Below are 18,711 nucleotides of genomic sequence, written 5' to 3'. Positions count from 1 at the left end.
ACGACACATGTTCTGGCATGAGAGGAAGTCACATGACACACTGTAAACCCCAACAAGTTGAAATTACTCAAACTGTTTGACATGAATGATTACATAAGAGTTTTTAAGTAGCGGAAATACATTTTTTTTAATATATAACTGAAATTATAAAATACGATTTCAGTTTACTCAATTGTTTCAAGTTTCCCCAACTCAAATTTATTAGTTACACTTTTTTAGATATTTAATTCTACATACTAGAATAAACTGAGTACATGTCATGGTTTGATTAGTTTAGTGTTTTCCTTGGGTTTCATCCATCCACTATCTTGACTTCTTATGCCATCTTGGGGTCACAGAGTGCCCAGACAGAACAGGGTAACTCCACACAGAAGGGCACTTGCCCAACCGGGGACTTGAACCAGGAACCTTCACATTGTGAGGCCACAGCACTACCCACCGTACCACTGTGCAGCACGCCTTGGCTCCTCCCCATGTTTATTCTGTATTAGTCATCCTTTGTCTCCCTTGAGTGTTTAGTGATCCATGTCTCTTGTTGTGCTTTCTTAGTTTAGTCTTGTGTGTCCTGTCTTATTTTGTAGTTCTGAATCCTTGTGTAGTTTAGTTTTGCCGCTTCAAGAAGCACAGCCATTGTGGTTTTTCAAGTGTGTGAAGATTTAGGGGGTGACATTGATGACTTTATACACAGCGTCCCTCTGTGCACTCAAAAGTTGTTATTTGGACGGATATTAACTCAATAAAATGGATCCACATATAACTAAAACAACATTAATCGTTCAGATAACAGAATAATTAATAGCTAGTTTCGAGTGCTGTACTCTTAATGGCTATGAGTTAGAAGTACTGTTTGGGTTTACAGTGCAGCTTCAGTGGGAAATACATCTATTTTGTTGTCTATTATCTATTGTCATATCGTCTTTCTTGCCTAGATTTAGAGTCCTCACGTCCAAGTACATTTGTTTATGGTGGACATAATTCTGGAGCCCTCAACCAGGTAGCTTAGCATTAAATGCTAGAAACAAGGCATGAAAGCCCAGCTGTGTCCAGAGTAAAACAAGGTGCTGGTTTGGATGGTTTCCCTTTGACTCAGTCTAGTTGGTTTCAGATATGTGAGTGGTATTAATGTTCTTTAAAATCTCAAACTGTTCCTTTAATATTTTAGGTATGACAAAAAACAGAGCTATCTATATAAAACCTTAAATACTGTACAAAGAATTGATAACTCTTCTAAAAGCTTAGGATGTGGATGCTGAATAATAAACTACAGCATCACTTCTGTGTAAAACTAGAACTGTACAAACATGAGTTAACCCTCCGCTACCCTCGGGCTCAACAAAAGCCGTCACATTTCCAAGATGTCATTATGTTCCCTCCCGAAACTCAGGAGAGCACTCCACACCCTGATCTGGCAGCCTCACTTGGTAACCATGCCTGCACGAGCGCTGACGGATCAGAGGACCCGAGGAGAAGATCTGTCATTGGTCGTGGTGGGACGCAGCTTCACAGTGGCGAAAGGGTTTGTGCCTCTGAAACAAGAGGATGATGGAAAATGAAACACAATACTTCACAAGCTTGACTGCTTTCTGCCAACACAAATAAACCCCACACACACACTCACACACATATACTGTATACCAGCCAGGAGGTAGGAAAACTAACACCTGACCCCAACCAGAGCATGCTCTATAGTCTTGAAAGTTTGGACACACCTTCTCATTCAATGGTTTTTATTTATTTTGATTATTTTCAACATTGTAGATTAATACTGAAGACATCAAAACTATGAAATAATCTGGTTTTGCCATAATCTGGATTACAAAAGTAGTCAAATAGGGCTATCCATTGTGTACTAACCCTACCTCTGAACAACACAACTGATGGTCTCAAACACATTAAGAAGGCAAGTCATTCTACAAATGAACTCTTGACAAGGCTCATGTTAATTAGAAACCATTCCAGGAGACCACTTCATGAAGCAGACTGAGAGAATACCAAGAGTGTGCAAAGCTGTCATGAAGGAAAAAGGAGACTACTTTACAGAATCTAAAATATAAAACATATTCTGCTTTGTTTAACACTTTTTTGTGAATTAAATAATTCCATATATGTTCTTTCATAGTTCTGATGTCTTTGGTATTAATCTACAGTGTTTCAAATAATTGAAATAAATACAAACCCTTGAATGAGAAGGTGTTTCCAGTCAGACTGGTACACCTGTCTGTAAATATCAAGGTGCTGTGAGCTCATGATTAAAATGTCTGTATCTGCATGCATGTTCTTTGTAACAAAACAATTTTTCGGTGATGTAGAAAGTAAAGTGTCATCACATCATGTTTCCAGGTGAGCCTCCTTTAACCTCTTAATTTACAAGACTCTCTGCAGCACATGCAGCAAAGCTTCACATATGAGCAGGCAGTGGTAGCTTCTGGTGAGTTGGTGAGATCTAATTGCATTAGTAATTAATAAAGCTTCCAGTACCTTTGCATGGTCATAACTGTTGCAGAACTAGTCCACAACCCATACAGGAATGTTTTATATCAGTCATGCTCAATAATTCACTAAACCTGCCACTGTGACAGGTTGAAAAGTATTACTTTAGTTTAATGGAAACTGAGGAGTATACTGACAAACAAAAGGCCCAGAGGCCCACACAAAATATCAAAAACCAACATTTTCATGGATAAGGAAGCCTAACAAGGTAACCAAGAGATGACAAACAAATTGGATAATAGTAAATTGATTTTAGTGTATTTTATAGCTGATTTAAGACACAGGTCAAAACTGACTCGTTAACACAAGAGCTGGTAACAGAAAGCTAACACAAGAGCAAGGTTAAAAAAGTTTGCTAAGTTAATTGTTTATATAAAAAAAACGCTAAAATCTACATTGGGGATAAAAGCAGAATGATTTCATAAGTTTTAGAGAGTGGTTAAAAATCATCTAAAAACATTTAAGTTATTTAAAATGCATTAAATCTGTTAATGGTTAAAAACAGACAGTAATGATGCTAAGGGTGTTTAAAATATACTGTTTTAATATGTTCTCTAGTGTTAAAAGTAGGATTTATATATGTTGATCTGTGATCTACTAAGTAGTCTGTGTCAGATATTCATCTGTGATCGATTGTCTCCACCTGCAGAGCTGGGAGATTGCGTTTTTTTCTGCATTCTATTAAATGCTCTTGATGAGGAAACACAACACGATCACATTGTTGATCTAAGTTTGCCCCTTCTTTGGAATCCACATCAGTCTCCCAAAAGAAAAACTGGTCTTGCTCTGGTTACATTAAGACAAGCTCAGCCAATCTCCAACACATCACTTGTGAGAACTGTGCAAACTTCTTATGATCTGCCAGCAGCTTGTGTTCTTTCAGGATATGATAAGAGGTAGCAGCACATTGAGAGAAACATCTTCAAGGTGATTCTGCCCAGCAACTTGTGACTGACCGTTGTGCAAACCAATGAAATATTATCACGCCCTTTGTAATACGATCACGCCTATGCTTTCAATAAAAAAGCTGAGCAACAGAGGAGACTTTGAAGATGATCCACCACACTTTGTGGTGAACATTGGATCAGTCTTCCCTTTGCAAAGCAAGCTAAAAGCTGAATTAGTTGTCCGTGTGTTCCTTGACTCTGCTGTGACGATTCCTGGACCTGACATCACTGACTAGACAAAAGCTGATCTTTCATTGAATGTGAAAAAGTTTCTAAAATACATCAGATGATGACTCTGGGGAGTTATACCCCTTGGGATTACCTGGGGAACAGTGGGTTTTCAGGTTGCCCGGGGGGTGATAGTGTCTGGCAAAAGACAAGGTGACAAACGTGAGAAATCAGATTAAGTAGGGTTTTTTTTTTTTTTGTTTAGTTGTTACTCTGTTTGAATCAAAGGAGAGGAAATTAGATCTGGTCATAATAAAACCTGTCATACCTGGACATCAGATGACTCACCCTTCCTTTCTGGAAGGGGTGAGATTGGTCTAAAATCCACAGAGCTCCTTCTTATATTCTGGCTCGGAGGTGGAGGAGGCGGCGGTGGAGGAGGCGGAGGCGGGTGTTCACTGTAGGTTTTTGTCTGACCTGACTTTGCCTCCAAGGAAAGCTCCAGCTTCTTCTCAGGGAGAGGAGAGATCGCCCGGACATCTATGGATGTCCGGACGTCTACGGACGCTCTGCGGTTGGGTGTGGCTGGAGGTGGGACATCTCCGTAGCTCTTGCTCTCTGATTGGTCAGTGTCCACCAGGTTGTTCATACTGTGGCTTCTTATAGATCCACCACTGAGGGGTCAGAATTGAGCAAACAGGGACTTTTAATGCAGTAGTTTTAGTGCCGTAGCCCTCAAAGACCTAAACAGCCACCGGCGGCTACTTGTTCTTAAATGTTTGATAACTTTTGAACCACAAATCCTATCAACAAGCTTTAAAAACTCAGTTACAGAGGACATGCTCAGCTTATTCAGCATATTCAAAATAAATTCAGGAGAGTCTGGCGCCCCCAAAAATGGTGTAGGTCTTTCAGGGTTAAAGATGAAAGAGTATTAAGCCTGCTGATTCACTTCTGGACTTCCTCCAACATCCTGGAGTCGATACATTTTTTAAATCTTCCAACATATCATTTTTATGTCATAACAAGGGTTTTCTATTTAAATTTGCAGTGCAGACTGAACATTATTCCTACCTTGTCAATAAATTGCTGGAGAAGTCTTCGATAGGGGCCACATAAGCAGCCGGGAACCAGCCCTGACTAAAAAGACAAGAGAGATAAAGATGAAGAAATAGCAAACCCAAAAAACTCAGACATTGCAAGCTGCACTTGAACCTCTGAGACATTCAATCAGACACAACAAACAGTCATTTTCACACTTTAAATCAATGTTTTAGAATTCAGTGTCTAAGAACATCTCTGAAATACTGGTATTGGAACTTAACCTCCTCTGCTCTCAAAGTTTTAAGTGGTGGAAATAAAAAGCTGTATGGTGAAAGTTTCTGAGTTGCTAATCAATATCCTGAACTGAACTCTTTCATTGGTGAGCTGCTGAGATTCCTCCTTTAAAAAAAACCTCTGCCTGTTCTCTCCTTTCCAAGGCCGTGAGCCTCCAGCTCGCACACGTGAGTTATTAACATTGAGAGACATTTTGTTCCTATGATAAAGAACACTTGACAGTCGAGTTACCATTTCCATTACAGCTTCTTTTGTATCTCTAATAACTACTCACTCTGTCATTTCTGTTGCAATATGTGACGCTCCTGTCAGTCGTACAAAGACGAAGGACAAACAGCTGAAATTGCCTCTGCATGTGAACGGTAATATAAACACAGAGAGAAAAAACTGCTGCAAACACTCAGAACTGAATTTACACACACACATAATGTTCTACTGCAGCCACCCACCGCAGGCTGCTGTCTGTGCGTCCGTACAGCCAGCCGTTGCGTGGCTCCTGGACCAGTACGGTGATCGTCTCCCCTCTGTTGAAAGGTAGAAGCTTTGGGTTGGATGAGGAGGGGTGAGCCACCAGGGCCCTCATAGCTCTGCCTCCACCCAGACCCAAAGATTCCCCAACGGAGCTGGAGCGAGAGCGGCTTGGGATGGGAGATGGTGCTGAGGGAGGGGAGAGGCAATGAGGGGAGAAGGGATTAGATTAGATTAGATTAGATTAGATTAGAAAATCTTTATTGTCCCCAAGGGGCAATTTGGTTCGCAACAGCAGTCCTAGACACATTCTATACACACAAGCAATACACCTAATAAGAAACACAAGTTCACAAATTAATTTAACTACATATCCATATAACTTAACTCTTGTGGATGACATCATCTTTCCTGTACATGAGACCAAGGCAAGGTCCAACAACTGAGGGCACAAATGATCTAAGATATCTGTTAGATCTTGCCCTCCTAGTATAAGTGAACCTCCTCCCTGTTGGCAAAAGTCTAAACTCTGAATAAAGGGTGTGGTGAAGGTCTTCAAGGATGGCCTTTGCCTTCTGAGTGCCTCTCACTTGGTAAAGATGGCCAAGATTATTAAGATTAGTGCCAACGATCTTTCAGCAGACTTTGACGATATAACCCAGCCTGTTTTTGTTAAAATGCTGAGGTTACCAAACCAAGAGGTCATTGTAAAAGTAAAAATAAACTCAATAAAATATGAATCAAATATTTTTAAAAGTGATCCATCAACATTAAAACCCCTCAGCTTCCTCAAGAAAAAGAGTCTCTGATTGCCTTTCTGCAAATGGCATCAGTGTTTGCATTAAAAGTCAGTTTGTCATCAAGGAATGGATGGAGAGGTGGACAGAGTCAGAGAAAAGGGGAGATATTGTGTCCAAGAATAACTCATATCCTCACGAAAAAATCAAAAGGATCGACAAGTTCTGAAGGAATACATGTAAAATAACTCCTTGTATGAAACAATATAGACGGTGTGATAAATAATCCTTTTTAGCTTCCACAAAATAAAGTTTTTGGCCCACCTCTAGAGGGCACTCTGCCCAGCGCCTGCTGCTCCCTCCTGGCCCAGGACATATCTTCATCCCTGGCCACAGTCTGTAGCAGGGAGCTCACTGAACCCCTCAGCTGGTCAGGAGCAACAAACACAACTCATGATCGTTTTCATTTAAATAGAAAACTAACAGTATAAGGTTATTTGCTCTCCCATTATTCTGCAGACAACAGCTTTTTCCCCACAGAATAACAACTGTCCATCAGTAGGTAAACAACAAGGATCCATTCCATGTGTTAGAGCCACAGAGTAATTTGAGTGTATGTGCCTTTATAATTGCTGCAGGTAATTGGTGCTGCTAAAAGGGAGCAACTGAGCATGTGCGCTGCAATGTGTGTGTCTTTCATGTGAGCAGAACAAGGAGCAACATATTTTCTAACCATAGCTTTGATTGTTTTTTTTTTAAGTTTTGTGGAAATATAAGTTAATAGCGACTAGAGAAGTATTATTATTATTATTATTATTATTATTATTATTATTATTATTATTAATAATAATAATAATAATAATAATAATAATAATAATAATACATTTTATTTGGGGCGCCTTTCAAGTCACCCAAGGTCACCTTACAGATAATAAAAACATTCATCATTAAAACATCAATTAAAATAAACAAGAAATAATAAATAAATAAAAATAAATAAAAACTAGTGAAGTGCATGGAGTCCAGCTAGAGTGAATATGCCAGTTTGAACAGGTGAGTTTTTTTTTAATAAATTCTGAGTTTGTTTAATTTTATACTGCATCCATTACATTTTTGAGTAAACCAGTGTTCTAACGCTTGAGTCAGTAACATCACATCCTGCAGAAGTGGCCAAGAAGGTTTTTGCTTAAAGTTGCCACTACACTAACAGTGTAAGGTTCTTTTCTCTCAGATGGAGCTGTATTTGTGCTCGCATTATTCTGCAGACAACAGCCTTTTTTTTCCAAAGAACAAAAACTGTCAGTCAGTAGGTAAACAACAAGGATGCAGTCTATGAAATCTGACATTTCTGGCAAACGATGAACAGGCTAGTAAAATTGAATGTAATCTTCAACGACAACTCAGTCAAAATTTATCCTTCACAAAGATAAAAGTAAAGAGTTCAGTTTGCATTCAGACTGTCAGGGAGATATACACTCCTCTATATGATTATTATGTTCCACTGAGCTGGGTTATATTTGGAGACATTTCTAATGTTTGCTAACACAACGGGGAGAGAATATTACAAACATATTTCAATGTAATGCAGTCCAGTAAAGTGTCCTCTGAGTATACATTAAAACCTTTTCAATGCATTGAAAAAGTTAAGAGCCCTGAGTTGCCGGACCTGAGTGCCAGAGCGGATAGAAAGACCAAGGGAGGCTTCTTACTTATGTTTAATAAGAAGGTAAAGTTATAAAACAAGAGAATGATGCATCAAGGACCAACGCTATTCTGTGTCAAAGAAGTTCTTTCTTCATATAATAATAAAAAAAGAGCGTCTATATATTCACGTATGGTGGTTTCAGCATCGCACAGTGTGAACAGTTTTCATAAATCATGTCACCGCAGCTATAAAAAGACACCGGTGCAGCATCCCAAGCCAGTTTTGCTCACTCCTGGTGCATATATAGGGAAATAATCACTGAGTGTAATGATAACATTTCATCAAAAACATCACACCGCATAGGTACCTGTACCTCTTGGTCCAAGTGGGTGGGAGTTCGAGGTCTAGACCCCCGGGTGTCGTTCACTCTCTCCTTCCATCCATCGGCCTTTTGCTGGAGAGACGCACCAGTCTGAAAACAGATGAGAGGTGAGCCTGATCCGGCAGCAACAAAGTGAACAGAGACAGTTAGTTAATTAAGACCACAGACGGTAAGACGTAGATTTCTTTATATACAAACTATACACATGAGTGGAATACAAAGGCTGTGGAGCCCAGTGTCTCGTCCAGCATGTTGATTCACACTTTTAACTATACGCACACACCTAACCAAGGTAAGGTAGTTAAATGTGGGGTATGAAAATCTCATTTGTGCACATGCACCAAATGATGTAACATTTGAATCAATGTTGTCATTGAGCCAATGGTTGGACTTTGTTGCAAAGTTAGCTCAAGTGCTCATTTTGCCTTTTCGAGACCTGACCAATGAAAAGGATGGCTGACCTGGGCTCTTATGCACGTCCAGCCATTACACAAACGGGGCAATGGAACGGCCCATTTGGCCGTAGCGTTAGCTGCATGCACGACAGCAAATAATTGGCCAATTAACTAATTGCACCATGGAAGTGAGGCTGGTGCAAAATGTCATATGTCCAGGGAACCTCCTGGAAAACCCCAATCCAACAAATTTGAATTGTGCATGCCTACCACACATAAACAACAATAAACATGGTGAGCGGTACCGGAGTGACTGAGAGAAGATCAAGAAAAAACAATTTTTCAGCGGAAGAAGAAATGGACATTTTTTTTACAAGAATATAGAATGAACGGGCACGGACTTAGCCTAATGGTTAAGTTGCGTGCCCACATAGTGGGTGGCCCGGGTTTGAATAAAGCCTGCGGCCCCTTTCCCGCATGTCATTCCCCCACGCTCTCCCAGTTTCCTACACTATCCACTATTCTCTCCTCTATAAAATAAAGGTGTAAAAGCCCCCCAATAATATAACTTAAAGAAAATTAAATAAAAAAAAGAATGAACAAACAGCTACTATCAGCAAATCAATCATCAAAGATAACAAACAAGGATGAAGATAAAGGTTGGCTTAAGATCTTGAACCGGGTAAATGTGTGTGGTTTTTCTGAGCGCACAGCAGAAGACCACGTTGGTGGCGGTGCTTGTTGTACAGGTGGAGGACCACCTGTCCCCCCATTGAAGGATGAGGACTTGTTAACGGAGTTGTTTGGGAAGGATTCACTTCATGGTGGTTGCTGGTAGGTTACCTAAGAATTATGTTCTAATTCATTCATGTGAAATAAATCTACAGAAGTATTTTATTTACATGGTTATGAATTAGCATGTCCCTTATCTCATCTGTTAACTGAAAAATGTTGCATCTCCTAAATCTAAATTTGCTGTATATTTCAACATCTTCATACTTTTCGAAAGGATTCGTTCGATCCCTAAATATCTGTTGTCTTCTCATATTTATTTAAACGGTAACGCATAAGCACGATGTCCTCCATCCTTTAAACAGCCTAACAGGTGTGGTAATCCTGCCGTTAGCACCTGTAATGGTGGGATCTACTGCCGTTAAATGTAATGCTTTGTTGGGGCGTTAACCTGGCTCATGCACACTGCTAATCGTTTTTATTTTCACCATTAGTACAAACGGCCCGTTTCATCGCTATTGGCTGGATGTGCATACGAGCCCTGGTCTGCAAATTTAATGTGTGGTGCTGGTAGTGTGTGTGTGTGTGTGTGTGTGTGTATTTGTGGTATTGTATACCTTGTTTATAAGGAAGAGAAGTGACTGAGTAAGACCACAGTGTTTCTCTGCAAGGAAGCGATACCTTCTCTCCTCCTCCTTGAGGATCTCCTGCTGGCTCTGTCTCAGGTACAACATGTATTCACTGTTCTCCTACAGACACAAACAGAAAAAAACATGTGCACCAAATAAAACAGTTAGAGAATTATTGCTCTCAGCATAGTGTAGCATGCTTAGAGGTTTTATGTGTGTGCATGTTCACATAACTACCAGAGAATCCCTGTAGGCTCCTCGTCTGAGCTGTTTCTCCAAAGACTCTGCCTGGTTCCTCACCTCCAGCTCGTACACTCTGCGACTCCCCTGCAGCACAGGGAACAAGTTTAATAACGAGGCCCTGATGTCTGAATCTGTTCACAACCAGGTATTTCTTAAAGATATATAACTTTACAGACACTGAACAAAAAGTTGAATCTGGTCCTGACAAACTTAACCTCCCTCTAGAATTCTGACTTTTTATTTGACCTGTTCAAAAAGTTGAAAAGTAACCTCTTAGGATTAGAAATGGTGCAGCATCTAAATCTATGTCTGGTAGTTTGACTCTTCTTCAGATGAGGGCTTCAAGGTTGTTGGAGGTTTTTGTCGATGATAATGCAATGAACGCCATTGATAACCAGACAGAAAACCCCCTCCCCCCCTGTACACTCACATCAATGTACTCCTCATCCAACTTGACATTCTTGTCCATGGCCTGCAGCACCTCGACCTGGAACCATCGAAACTGCAGCAGGACAAAAACAAAGTCCCTGTGATTTAGCCAAGTCATTACGGAAACTGTCAAGCAGCTTTTTCAAGCAAATGTTGTCCTCTTAAGGCTGTGCTGTTTTACTAAATCTACATGAAAATGTGTTATTCAGAGGCCACGGTTTTCTTATTCACATCACTTAAAGCCTCTGCAAACAAGGGCTCGGGTAATACTATGAATATAAATCAAGGTATGTGAATGCAGGCAGGAACTTGGGTCCTATAAGCTTTAAGACTGAGCTCTGTTTCATGACTTTGTAACAACTCAAATGTGATTCTTCAAAAACACAAATTTCATGATTTATAAAGGACTTTTTGTCACCAGATGAGAGGAATGATATTCTCTGATGGTGAATTGCAAAAGGAGTATTAACAAATACATCACAATATTCTTCTAATTACCTCCTTTTTAAGATAGCAGTTCAATTAAGCATAATCATACAATAACTAGATCTAGGAAGAGAGAGCACATCTCTCCTGTGTTATCTTCCCCATAAAATCTAGTATAGAATTTAAAATCCTTCTTCTGACCTACAAAGCTCTTAATGGTCAGACACCTTGGTATCTTCAAGAGCTCATAGTGCCCTATTACCCCACTAGGACACTATGCTCCAAACATGCAGGCCTGCTCGTCGTACCTGAAGTCTCTAAAAATAATATGGGAGGAAGAACCTTCAGTTATCAGGCACATCTCCTTTGGAATCATCTACCAGTCAGGGTCAGGGAGGCAGACACCCTCTCTACTTTTAAGAGTAGGCTTCAAACTTTCCTTTTTGATTAAGCTTGTAGTTAGAGCTGGCTCAGGCTTGGACCAGCTCTTAACTATGCTGCTATAGGCTTGGACTGCCAGGGGAACCGACACACTGGTCCTGCTGGAGGTTTCTGCCTGTTAAAGGAAGTTTGTCCTTGCCACTGTAACTTGCTAAATGCTGCAAAGTGCTCTGCTCATGGTGGATTAAGATGAGATCAGACTGAGTCCTGACTGTAAGATGGGACTGGATCTGATCCTGTCTTGATGTTGGGTCTTTGTTAAGGTCTAGACCTGCTCTGTTTGGAAATAGTCTTAAGATAGCATTTGTTGGGAGTTGGTGGGATATACTGTAAGTAAAGATTGATTGATGGATGGATGGATGGATGGATGGATGGATGGATGGATGGATGGATTGATTGATTGATTGATGGATGGATGGATGGATGGATGGATGGATGGATGGATGGATGGATGGATGGATGGATGGATGGATGGATGGATGGATGGATGGATGGATGGATGGATGGATGGATGGATGGATGGATGGATGGATGGATGGATGGATTGATTGATTGATTGATTTACTATTCAAGCATAATTAGAAACCACTTGAATTCTTGGAAAAACCCAAATATTCAACATGCACTACCAAAACTGCTGGGATCCTAAGTCCTGGTCTGAAAGACAGGAGTATTGAATAAACACATGTACTGACCACTCCCTCCATCTCTGCCGTGAGTCTCCGCTGTGTTTCTGATATCTGGATCAGGACATCCCCTGTTTAAAACAAGAAGCCTTTGGTAAGTCAGATCTATATCTCATTGATGACCGCTTCACTCACACCCAAATCCAGCTCACCTGTCATGATTTCAAACATCAATAACACCATGATCATTCCAGAGGTATTCACATATATCCATAATATCTGAACGACACTGTCTGAAATATGATGCATCACGTTGACACAATACAACACCGCTCAAGTCCTCCAGAGATTCTTTTAATCAAACAGCTTGAATGTTAAGATAGTGGAAAGTTAGCTAAGCCCTTGATATAATGTGTAACCTCGGGTCTTGCCTATTGTCTTGGACTGTGCTTGAGCTAATGAATTGAGTGCAGCTGAAAGACTCTCCACATTTATAATTTAGAAGCCGTCATTCAATAGGGCCTCCTGGTCACGCTGTGGCTCTCTGACCTTCTCAGTGAGCCATCCACGTGTGCCATGAAGGGTTAGCACTGGTGTTAGGAGCCCACACACACTCAGTGGGGATGTGTTAGCATAACAATGCTATCACACGTCCTCTCTGGGTTGGAGTGAAAGTGAAGCTAGTGGAAAATCGTGCTCATGCATGCACTCAGGACGAGGCATGATAACACATAAACGAACAGAGATGTGGTATCAGCGCAGGGAGTGATTTCAAGGCTGTTGAGTGAGTTTGGTATTTTACAATGGCTGGGCTTGACATTAACTTGATAGAGCACTCGGCTGTCTCTAAAGGACGGTATGAACACAGTGAATTAAGGGTGAAACCTCTAATGGAGAGGCTGAGTAATCAATCACACTTGAAACACACACTTATATATAAACACACATACACACACTCACCAAGAGAGCGAGATGAAAGTGTGTGAAGAGCCTGATCACCCATTTTTGCCACAGCACTGAAGTAGGCCTCACTGCAAACAGCTAAAGCTAAAGGAAGCACAAAATGCACAGTGGAATAAAACTTTTATTCAAAAAGCTTGACATCAGAAAATATTACACATTATATAATACCACAGGCTGTTAAACTGCTCCACATCAGGTCAATCAATCCTGCATTTATACATTATAGACCGAAGCCTTCAGTGCTGACATGTGATATGTGATTTGCTCTAGGAATAGCCCCGTGCCAGTCGGTGTAGTTTTACCACTCTGCCTTGATGCCCTTTCCCTGGCATCTTTTACCCATTTGATCAGGCAGAGATGTGTCGCAGTGATACACTCTACTCAGCCAATTACCTACATAAATAACGATAAAGACTGGAGGAAAGTAGACAGGGAGGACTAATGAGAGCAGACTGGCACATTCAATGGGATGCATGCAAAAGGTTCTGGCCTTCTGTGCTTCTTGTTTGGATCAATCAGACTTTATTTGTGCAGCGCTTTTGATTTGAATTGATTTAATGCCTTAATTTCTATCATGTAAAGGTAAAATAGAACATTCAAAAAAAAAAAAAAAATCAATCAGTTCCATTAGCAAGCACTGGAACATTTTACTTTACATGTGCGAAAAGGAGTAGGAAGAAGTTAAATCTTATCTTATCCTACCTCTTTATTCACTATTTTCTGGCATTATACTAGTGCATTCCCACCAAATAAATCTTCATATCCTTTCTTCATAGTGACAGCTACAATCAAAAGTAAACTCCTCATGATTATCAACACTTGTCTTCCTCCTTGTACCGCATGAATATTACTTCTTTATACTTGGCATTGCTGTAGCTCCATATTGAGTCTGTTCCACAGTTTCAAACCCAGATTGAAATACAAAAGCTTTTCCTTTTCATGCAATGACAATTGTAACACAAAGTGCTGTACATAAAGACAAATTAAAATGGAATAAATTAAAAGTATTTAAAAAATAATCCAAACCCCAGCCCAGCCCCGACCCCCCACCACAATCCTAAGGTTAACAACATGATATATAATAATAATAATAATAATAATAATAATAATAATAATAATAATAATAATAATAATAATAATAATAATAATAAGAGTAATAATAATAATAATAATAATAATAATAATAATAATAATAATAATAATAATAATAATAATAATGATAAATTAAAAATTAAAAATTAAAAAAAAGTTGCTGAACTGTCTGAGGAAACACTGTCATGATATATTAATGAGGAAACACTGGAGGTAAAATAAGATGTTAAAACTCAACACAGAAAATGAAACTCACCAAAATAAAATAAATTAATAATATAATAAAACACTTAAATATTAAACCAGGAAAATAAACTGAAATGCTATACTCAAAAAAAATACTACAATTTTAACTAGATAATAAATAAATAAAGTAAGATGAAATAAAACTATTAAAAGAATAAAACTAATTTAAAGAAGGTTCAAGTCCTGCTGACTTTAGTCCTGAACTTGTATTCTTAATTCCACATACAATGAGTGAAATGTTCTTTTGGCCCACTATTCAAAGTGTCACTTCATTGTATGACAGTATAAATTCACCACTCCATGCATATCCGGTAACTTTTCACGTGTGTGTACACGTACTCCTCATGAATAATATTGGTGTTAAAAACCTCAAAGTCTTCTATTGTTACGGCTTGTAAGTGTATTTTGTTTGTGTCAATACACTGCATCCCTCATAAGGTCTCTTGCAACCCTTCACAATCACATGAAAAATATTGATCCTACTATAACAAATGCAAACCAAAGTAAAACTGCTGAAACATATGTACTTAAATATGCTTTCAAACAACATATTTATTTCTGTCAAAATATCTTAATATCACAAAAGTAACTATTGAAAATGTCACACATACACTCCTTCAATCACCCACGACTTCCCACCAGTGACTCACAAACTGTTTTATTATCTTGTTCATTAAGTCCACTTTTGTTTGTCTTAGCTTCCTATCTTAATATTTAAAACTGTAATCAACCTCCAGTGTTTCCTCATTAAGACCTTGTGATTTTGTTTCCTCAGTTGAACTCTTGTTTTTTATTGAGTCTTTTATTTTGAAGTTCTTTGCCTTTATATACAGTTTTGGGTGAGAGAGATTATTGGTTGTTTACTTCATTTAATGAATTAATTATTCAATGTATTTATTTGTATTTATGTACTTTACTTTTTGTTACATTATTATTGTATGAAAGGGGCTTTACAAATGAAGTCTGATTAATTGATTGAAACTCACTCACCTTGGAAAGCTTTGATGTAGCTGCTTCCTAGAGCAACAAGCTTCTGGAGGCCAGGGTTGAACTGCTCCATCAGGTTCTGATACAAACACAGAAATATACTCAAACCAACACACACACAAAAATGATCACCTCTGCTCCCACTTAACACTCAATAAGAATAGATATTCAGCCAAGTCACTTTGGGCAGACTACCAAAAATATATATTTATATACTAAATCCTTCATTACGCTCCATGTACTGTGTGTACTTCATGAAAACACACCAAAAGTAGAGTAAAAAGAAGATTTAGACTCACCGCATAGACAGTTAAAGTTGATCTGTGCAGCTGGTCACTGGTGGCTCCGGACATAGTGACCAATTTCAAAGATTAAATTCACTTCAAACAAAGAAAAGGCCTCAAAAAAACGGACATCAGAGACAGAAAGGAGTGCAAAGAGTCTGTATTCCCATCAAAACTTCTGCTGAGGCTCCTTGGGCGTTTCCTGTCCTCTCTATGTGCGTGTGTTAAAGCAGAGAAAGTCACCTTTGCTTGTCCTTCCCAATGTCCCTGCGGTTGCTGAAGACCAGTGACACCTGTCCGATAGAACGATGGTGCTTTCTTCCCTCTACTCTTTTCTTCTGTCACTTGCTAATGAGCTCTTTTAGCCTACTTCTCATCAGGAGTTTTCGTGGAAAGAACGAGCAAGCGAGCAGTGGGAAGAGAAAAGGGAGCAGGTGCCATCGATACGACCGGGGCAGGTAAATTATTGATTGGAGCCCTGAAAGGAAAGGAGAAGGGGGACAGCCAGGAGCCCGACTAGCTGTGACGTAGACTCACACCTGAGGGAGGTCAGCTGTGGTGGAGCCAAACTACTGCCTATAGAAAGGTTAGTGCTCATACACAGTCAGAGAGAAAGAGACATCTCCACACACCACTAAAGTACCTGCTTTTTAACTCTTCAGAGCTGTGATGAAATCATACACACAGGTTTGCTTCACCTTCATCAAATATCTATAAGCTACATACCGTATACATAGCACACATGTGGTGCTTCTCTGTGTATTAGCAGACTGATGATTGCATGCTACTACCTCTAACTACAGCTCTCAATCTTGAAGAGGTGAAGAAATATGTGCTGAAACAATGATGCAACTCAACATGTCGAGGGTCTGACATTTTTTACTCTTTCTGCAGTAACAACAGTGTAATTCCACCAACCTTCAACTTCTTCATGATTTACACAGAGGCAGGAATCCAACAAGATAACTCTATTATAAATATCATTGCAAATGGTGCCAGAACACCAGACCTTATTTATCCCTGATAAGCTATTGCAGTGTCAACAAACCACCTTGAGTCATTAAATACAGGAACAGAAAACAGAGTTAACCTCCTCAAGTTTCTGTTTGCAGTCAATTTGTGTATGAGTCATGTAAATCTGACATTACCTGTAAAACACCTTATTCACAAATCAGCCGTGTGCAAGTTAATCAAAGTATTATTGTTGTATGAGAAAATGTACTATAATTAGAGATTGCCTTTTTACAATTTTACTCACTACTTTGGAGATTGTTGCAGTGTCATGTAAATGTCACATTGAATTTCTAACATGCACTTTGCTCTATTGTTGTGTACTATCATACTTTGAGTTGGAAGTGCACTTTTTATTTCCATTCATTTTATTTTGGCACTCAGACCATGATCACAATCTTATGGAGCCACAGATGAAACATACAATTCAAATAACAAGAAACAAAATGATGGCACGCGGCGTGGCTGAAGTACGACAGATCTTACTCAAACGATGGAAGGACATTCTGCAGAAAAGCTCCTTATTTGCAAATAACTTTTGGCTGATCTGATTGCAATAACAGAATTAATTTAAACACAGATGGATGTTTTAAATAATACTTTGGTGTGTACCTTTCTCTATAACTCAGAATGCTTAAGTTCTTACATTCAAACAAAATATGTTGCTTGTTATCCTTATGATCATCCTTACAGAGATTTAAACTTCCAGTAACCTCAGGGATCCTGGTGTTATTCACTCTAAAATCAAAGGTAGCCTGTCTATACTTTTGGTTTTCATGTAACAAATATTTTCCCAGTTTGATCTCTTGTTTAAATTCTAGATATTACTGGTATGATGTCCTTTTTTCTAAGCAGCAACCTCCAGTCTCAAAATATGAAGCCCATGCGGAGGTGGTATATTCACTATCTATTCATAAGATAGAAGTGAGCACAGTGTGTATATATGTTTTATATTTGCTATATTTTATTCTATTTTATTTTACCTTTATCATTACTATTATTATTGTTATTATATTTTTAACTATGTTAGTACATTGTTGTATTGCTCTGTCCCATGTTTTAAGCTGCTGTGACAAAAGAATTTCCCTTAATGATGCATCAATAAAGTCTATCTTATCTTATAAACTGCAGTTCATCAAGCGTCCACTTGAGGCTGGCTGCAGAAACACCAGAAACTACATACACACCAATTCAAAAAAGACAATCTTTGCCGCAGAAATAAACATGTTTACAGCCTGGTTCAACAAACAGTTTAGGTCTTAGTAGCTACTTTCTCTATTGGCACACAAGGACATGACTGATTTGACTGACAGGCGGGAACACATAGCTGTTGCCTAGGAGGCTCAAAACCCGCCTCTTTACCTCACACTAGCTCAACAGAAGTTTGATTGAGTTCAGCATTCACCAATTCACTTTTTGCTTGAACTGATCTTTAAGCCTCTGTTGGTTTAAGCCAGTTAATGTTGTTACACTGCTTTAGATGTTTCCATTCTGAAAAAAAGCCCATAACATTACAGTAATTAAAGTAAATTTGTTATATAATTTTATATCAGTGAAGTGTCAATATTGCTTGAAACTTTAGTCCTTCTAACTCATGTTTCCCTTTTTATACAGCGTGTTTTACTGTAGCTGGGAGAAACCATAGAATTACTCGTGAACTTATCTCTGACACTGATAAAACCGCCGGTGTGACATGTGCTCATATTCTTAAATATCATAACATGAGGGAAGTCCAGTCTGTCCTACCCAGCAGCAGTGAGCATGTCTTTCAAGTCGTCATAGAATACTTCCTCACCACCGCCATCCTCAGCAGCTCGCTCCAGGCAACGATTGACAGTCTCCAACACTGTTTTTAAACGTCGATCCAGAGCGGCGAGGTGGGGCTCTGACAGCAGGGGAGCCACTTTGTGAAGGGGGTCGTGGGATAGTGAGGCCCTCATGACGTCACTGAGACGATACTGTGGCAGGAACAACAGACGTAGGCGCAGCCAGGTGGAGCGACGGATTCTGGAGAGATAGTGAAATAACAGAA

At 39.3% G+C, this 18,711-nt stretch overlaps 2 protein-coding genes across 2 annotated transcripts in view; both read right to left on the bottom strand.

Annotated features, from left to right (window-relative positions):
- Positions 1 to 289: 289 nt before the first annotated feature.
- On the bottom strand, positions 290 to 15,943 carry baiap2l2b (BAR/IMD domain containing adaptor protein 2 like 2b). The gene is made up of 14 exons (XM_034687634.1): positions 15,684 to 15,943; positions 15,388 to 15,463; positions 13,057 to 13,143; positions 12,166 to 12,227; positions 10,605 to 10,676; positions 10,169 to 10,258; positions 9,920 to 10,051; positions 8,161 to 8,265; positions 6,473 to 6,575; positions 5,393 to 5,600; positions 4,680 to 4,745; positions 3,934 to 4,279; positions 3,760 to 3,803; positions 290 to 1,526 (listed from the first exon to the last, which is right to left on the bottom strand). Exons 1-14 carry the CDS (start codon positions 15,735 to 15,737, stop codon positions 1,451 to 1,453), a joined length of 1,521 nt encoding a protein of 506 aa, XP_034543525.1. The 5' UTR covers positions 15,738 to 15,943; the 3' UTR covers positions 290 to 1,450.
- Positions 15,944 to 16,527: 584 nt separating this feature from the next.
- The window catches only part of fam20cl (family with sequence similarity 20 member C, like), a 51,579-nt gene continuing 49,395 nt past the window's right edge, over positions 16,528 to 18,711 (bottom strand). The window contains exon 10 of the mRNA XM_034687628.1: positions 16,528 to 18,686. Coding sequence (XP_034543519.1) covers positions 18,422 to 18,686 — 265 coding nt within the window. The 3' untranslated portion in view covers positions 16,528 to 18,421. The remainder of the gene's footprint in view (positions 18,687 to 18,711) is intronic.

The sequence above is a fragment of the Notolabrus celidotus genome, chromosome 7 (genome assembly GCF_009762535.1).
Source record: "Notolabrus celidotus isolate fNotCel1 chromosome 7, fNotCel1.pri, whole genome shotgun sequence".
In the NCBI taxonomy this organism is placed as follows: Eukaryota; Metazoa; Chordata; class Actinopteri; order Labriformes; family Labridae; genus Notolabrus; species Notolabrus celidotus.
Note: the sequence above shows the minus strand (reverse complement) of the source record. Positions and strands in the feature narration are given on the sequence as shown.

What these genes read in the sequence shown, in the direction of transcription:
- baiap2l2b (XM_034687634.1), bottom strand. Translation starts at nt 15,737, where the DNA reads ATGTCCGGAGCCACCAGTGACCAGCTGCACAGATCAACTTTAACTGTC. An exon ending in TTCTCTTCCTTATAAACAAG is followed by an intron (nt 8,266 to 9,919) that starts GTATACAATACC and finishes ATCTGTTTTCAG; the next exon opens with ACTGGTGCGTCTCTCCAGCA. An exon ending in GAAAACCCACTGTTCCCCAG is followed by an intron (nt 1,527 to 3,759) that starts GTAATCCCAAGG and finishes CTCTTGTTTCAG; the next exon opens with AGGCACAAACCCTTTCGCCA.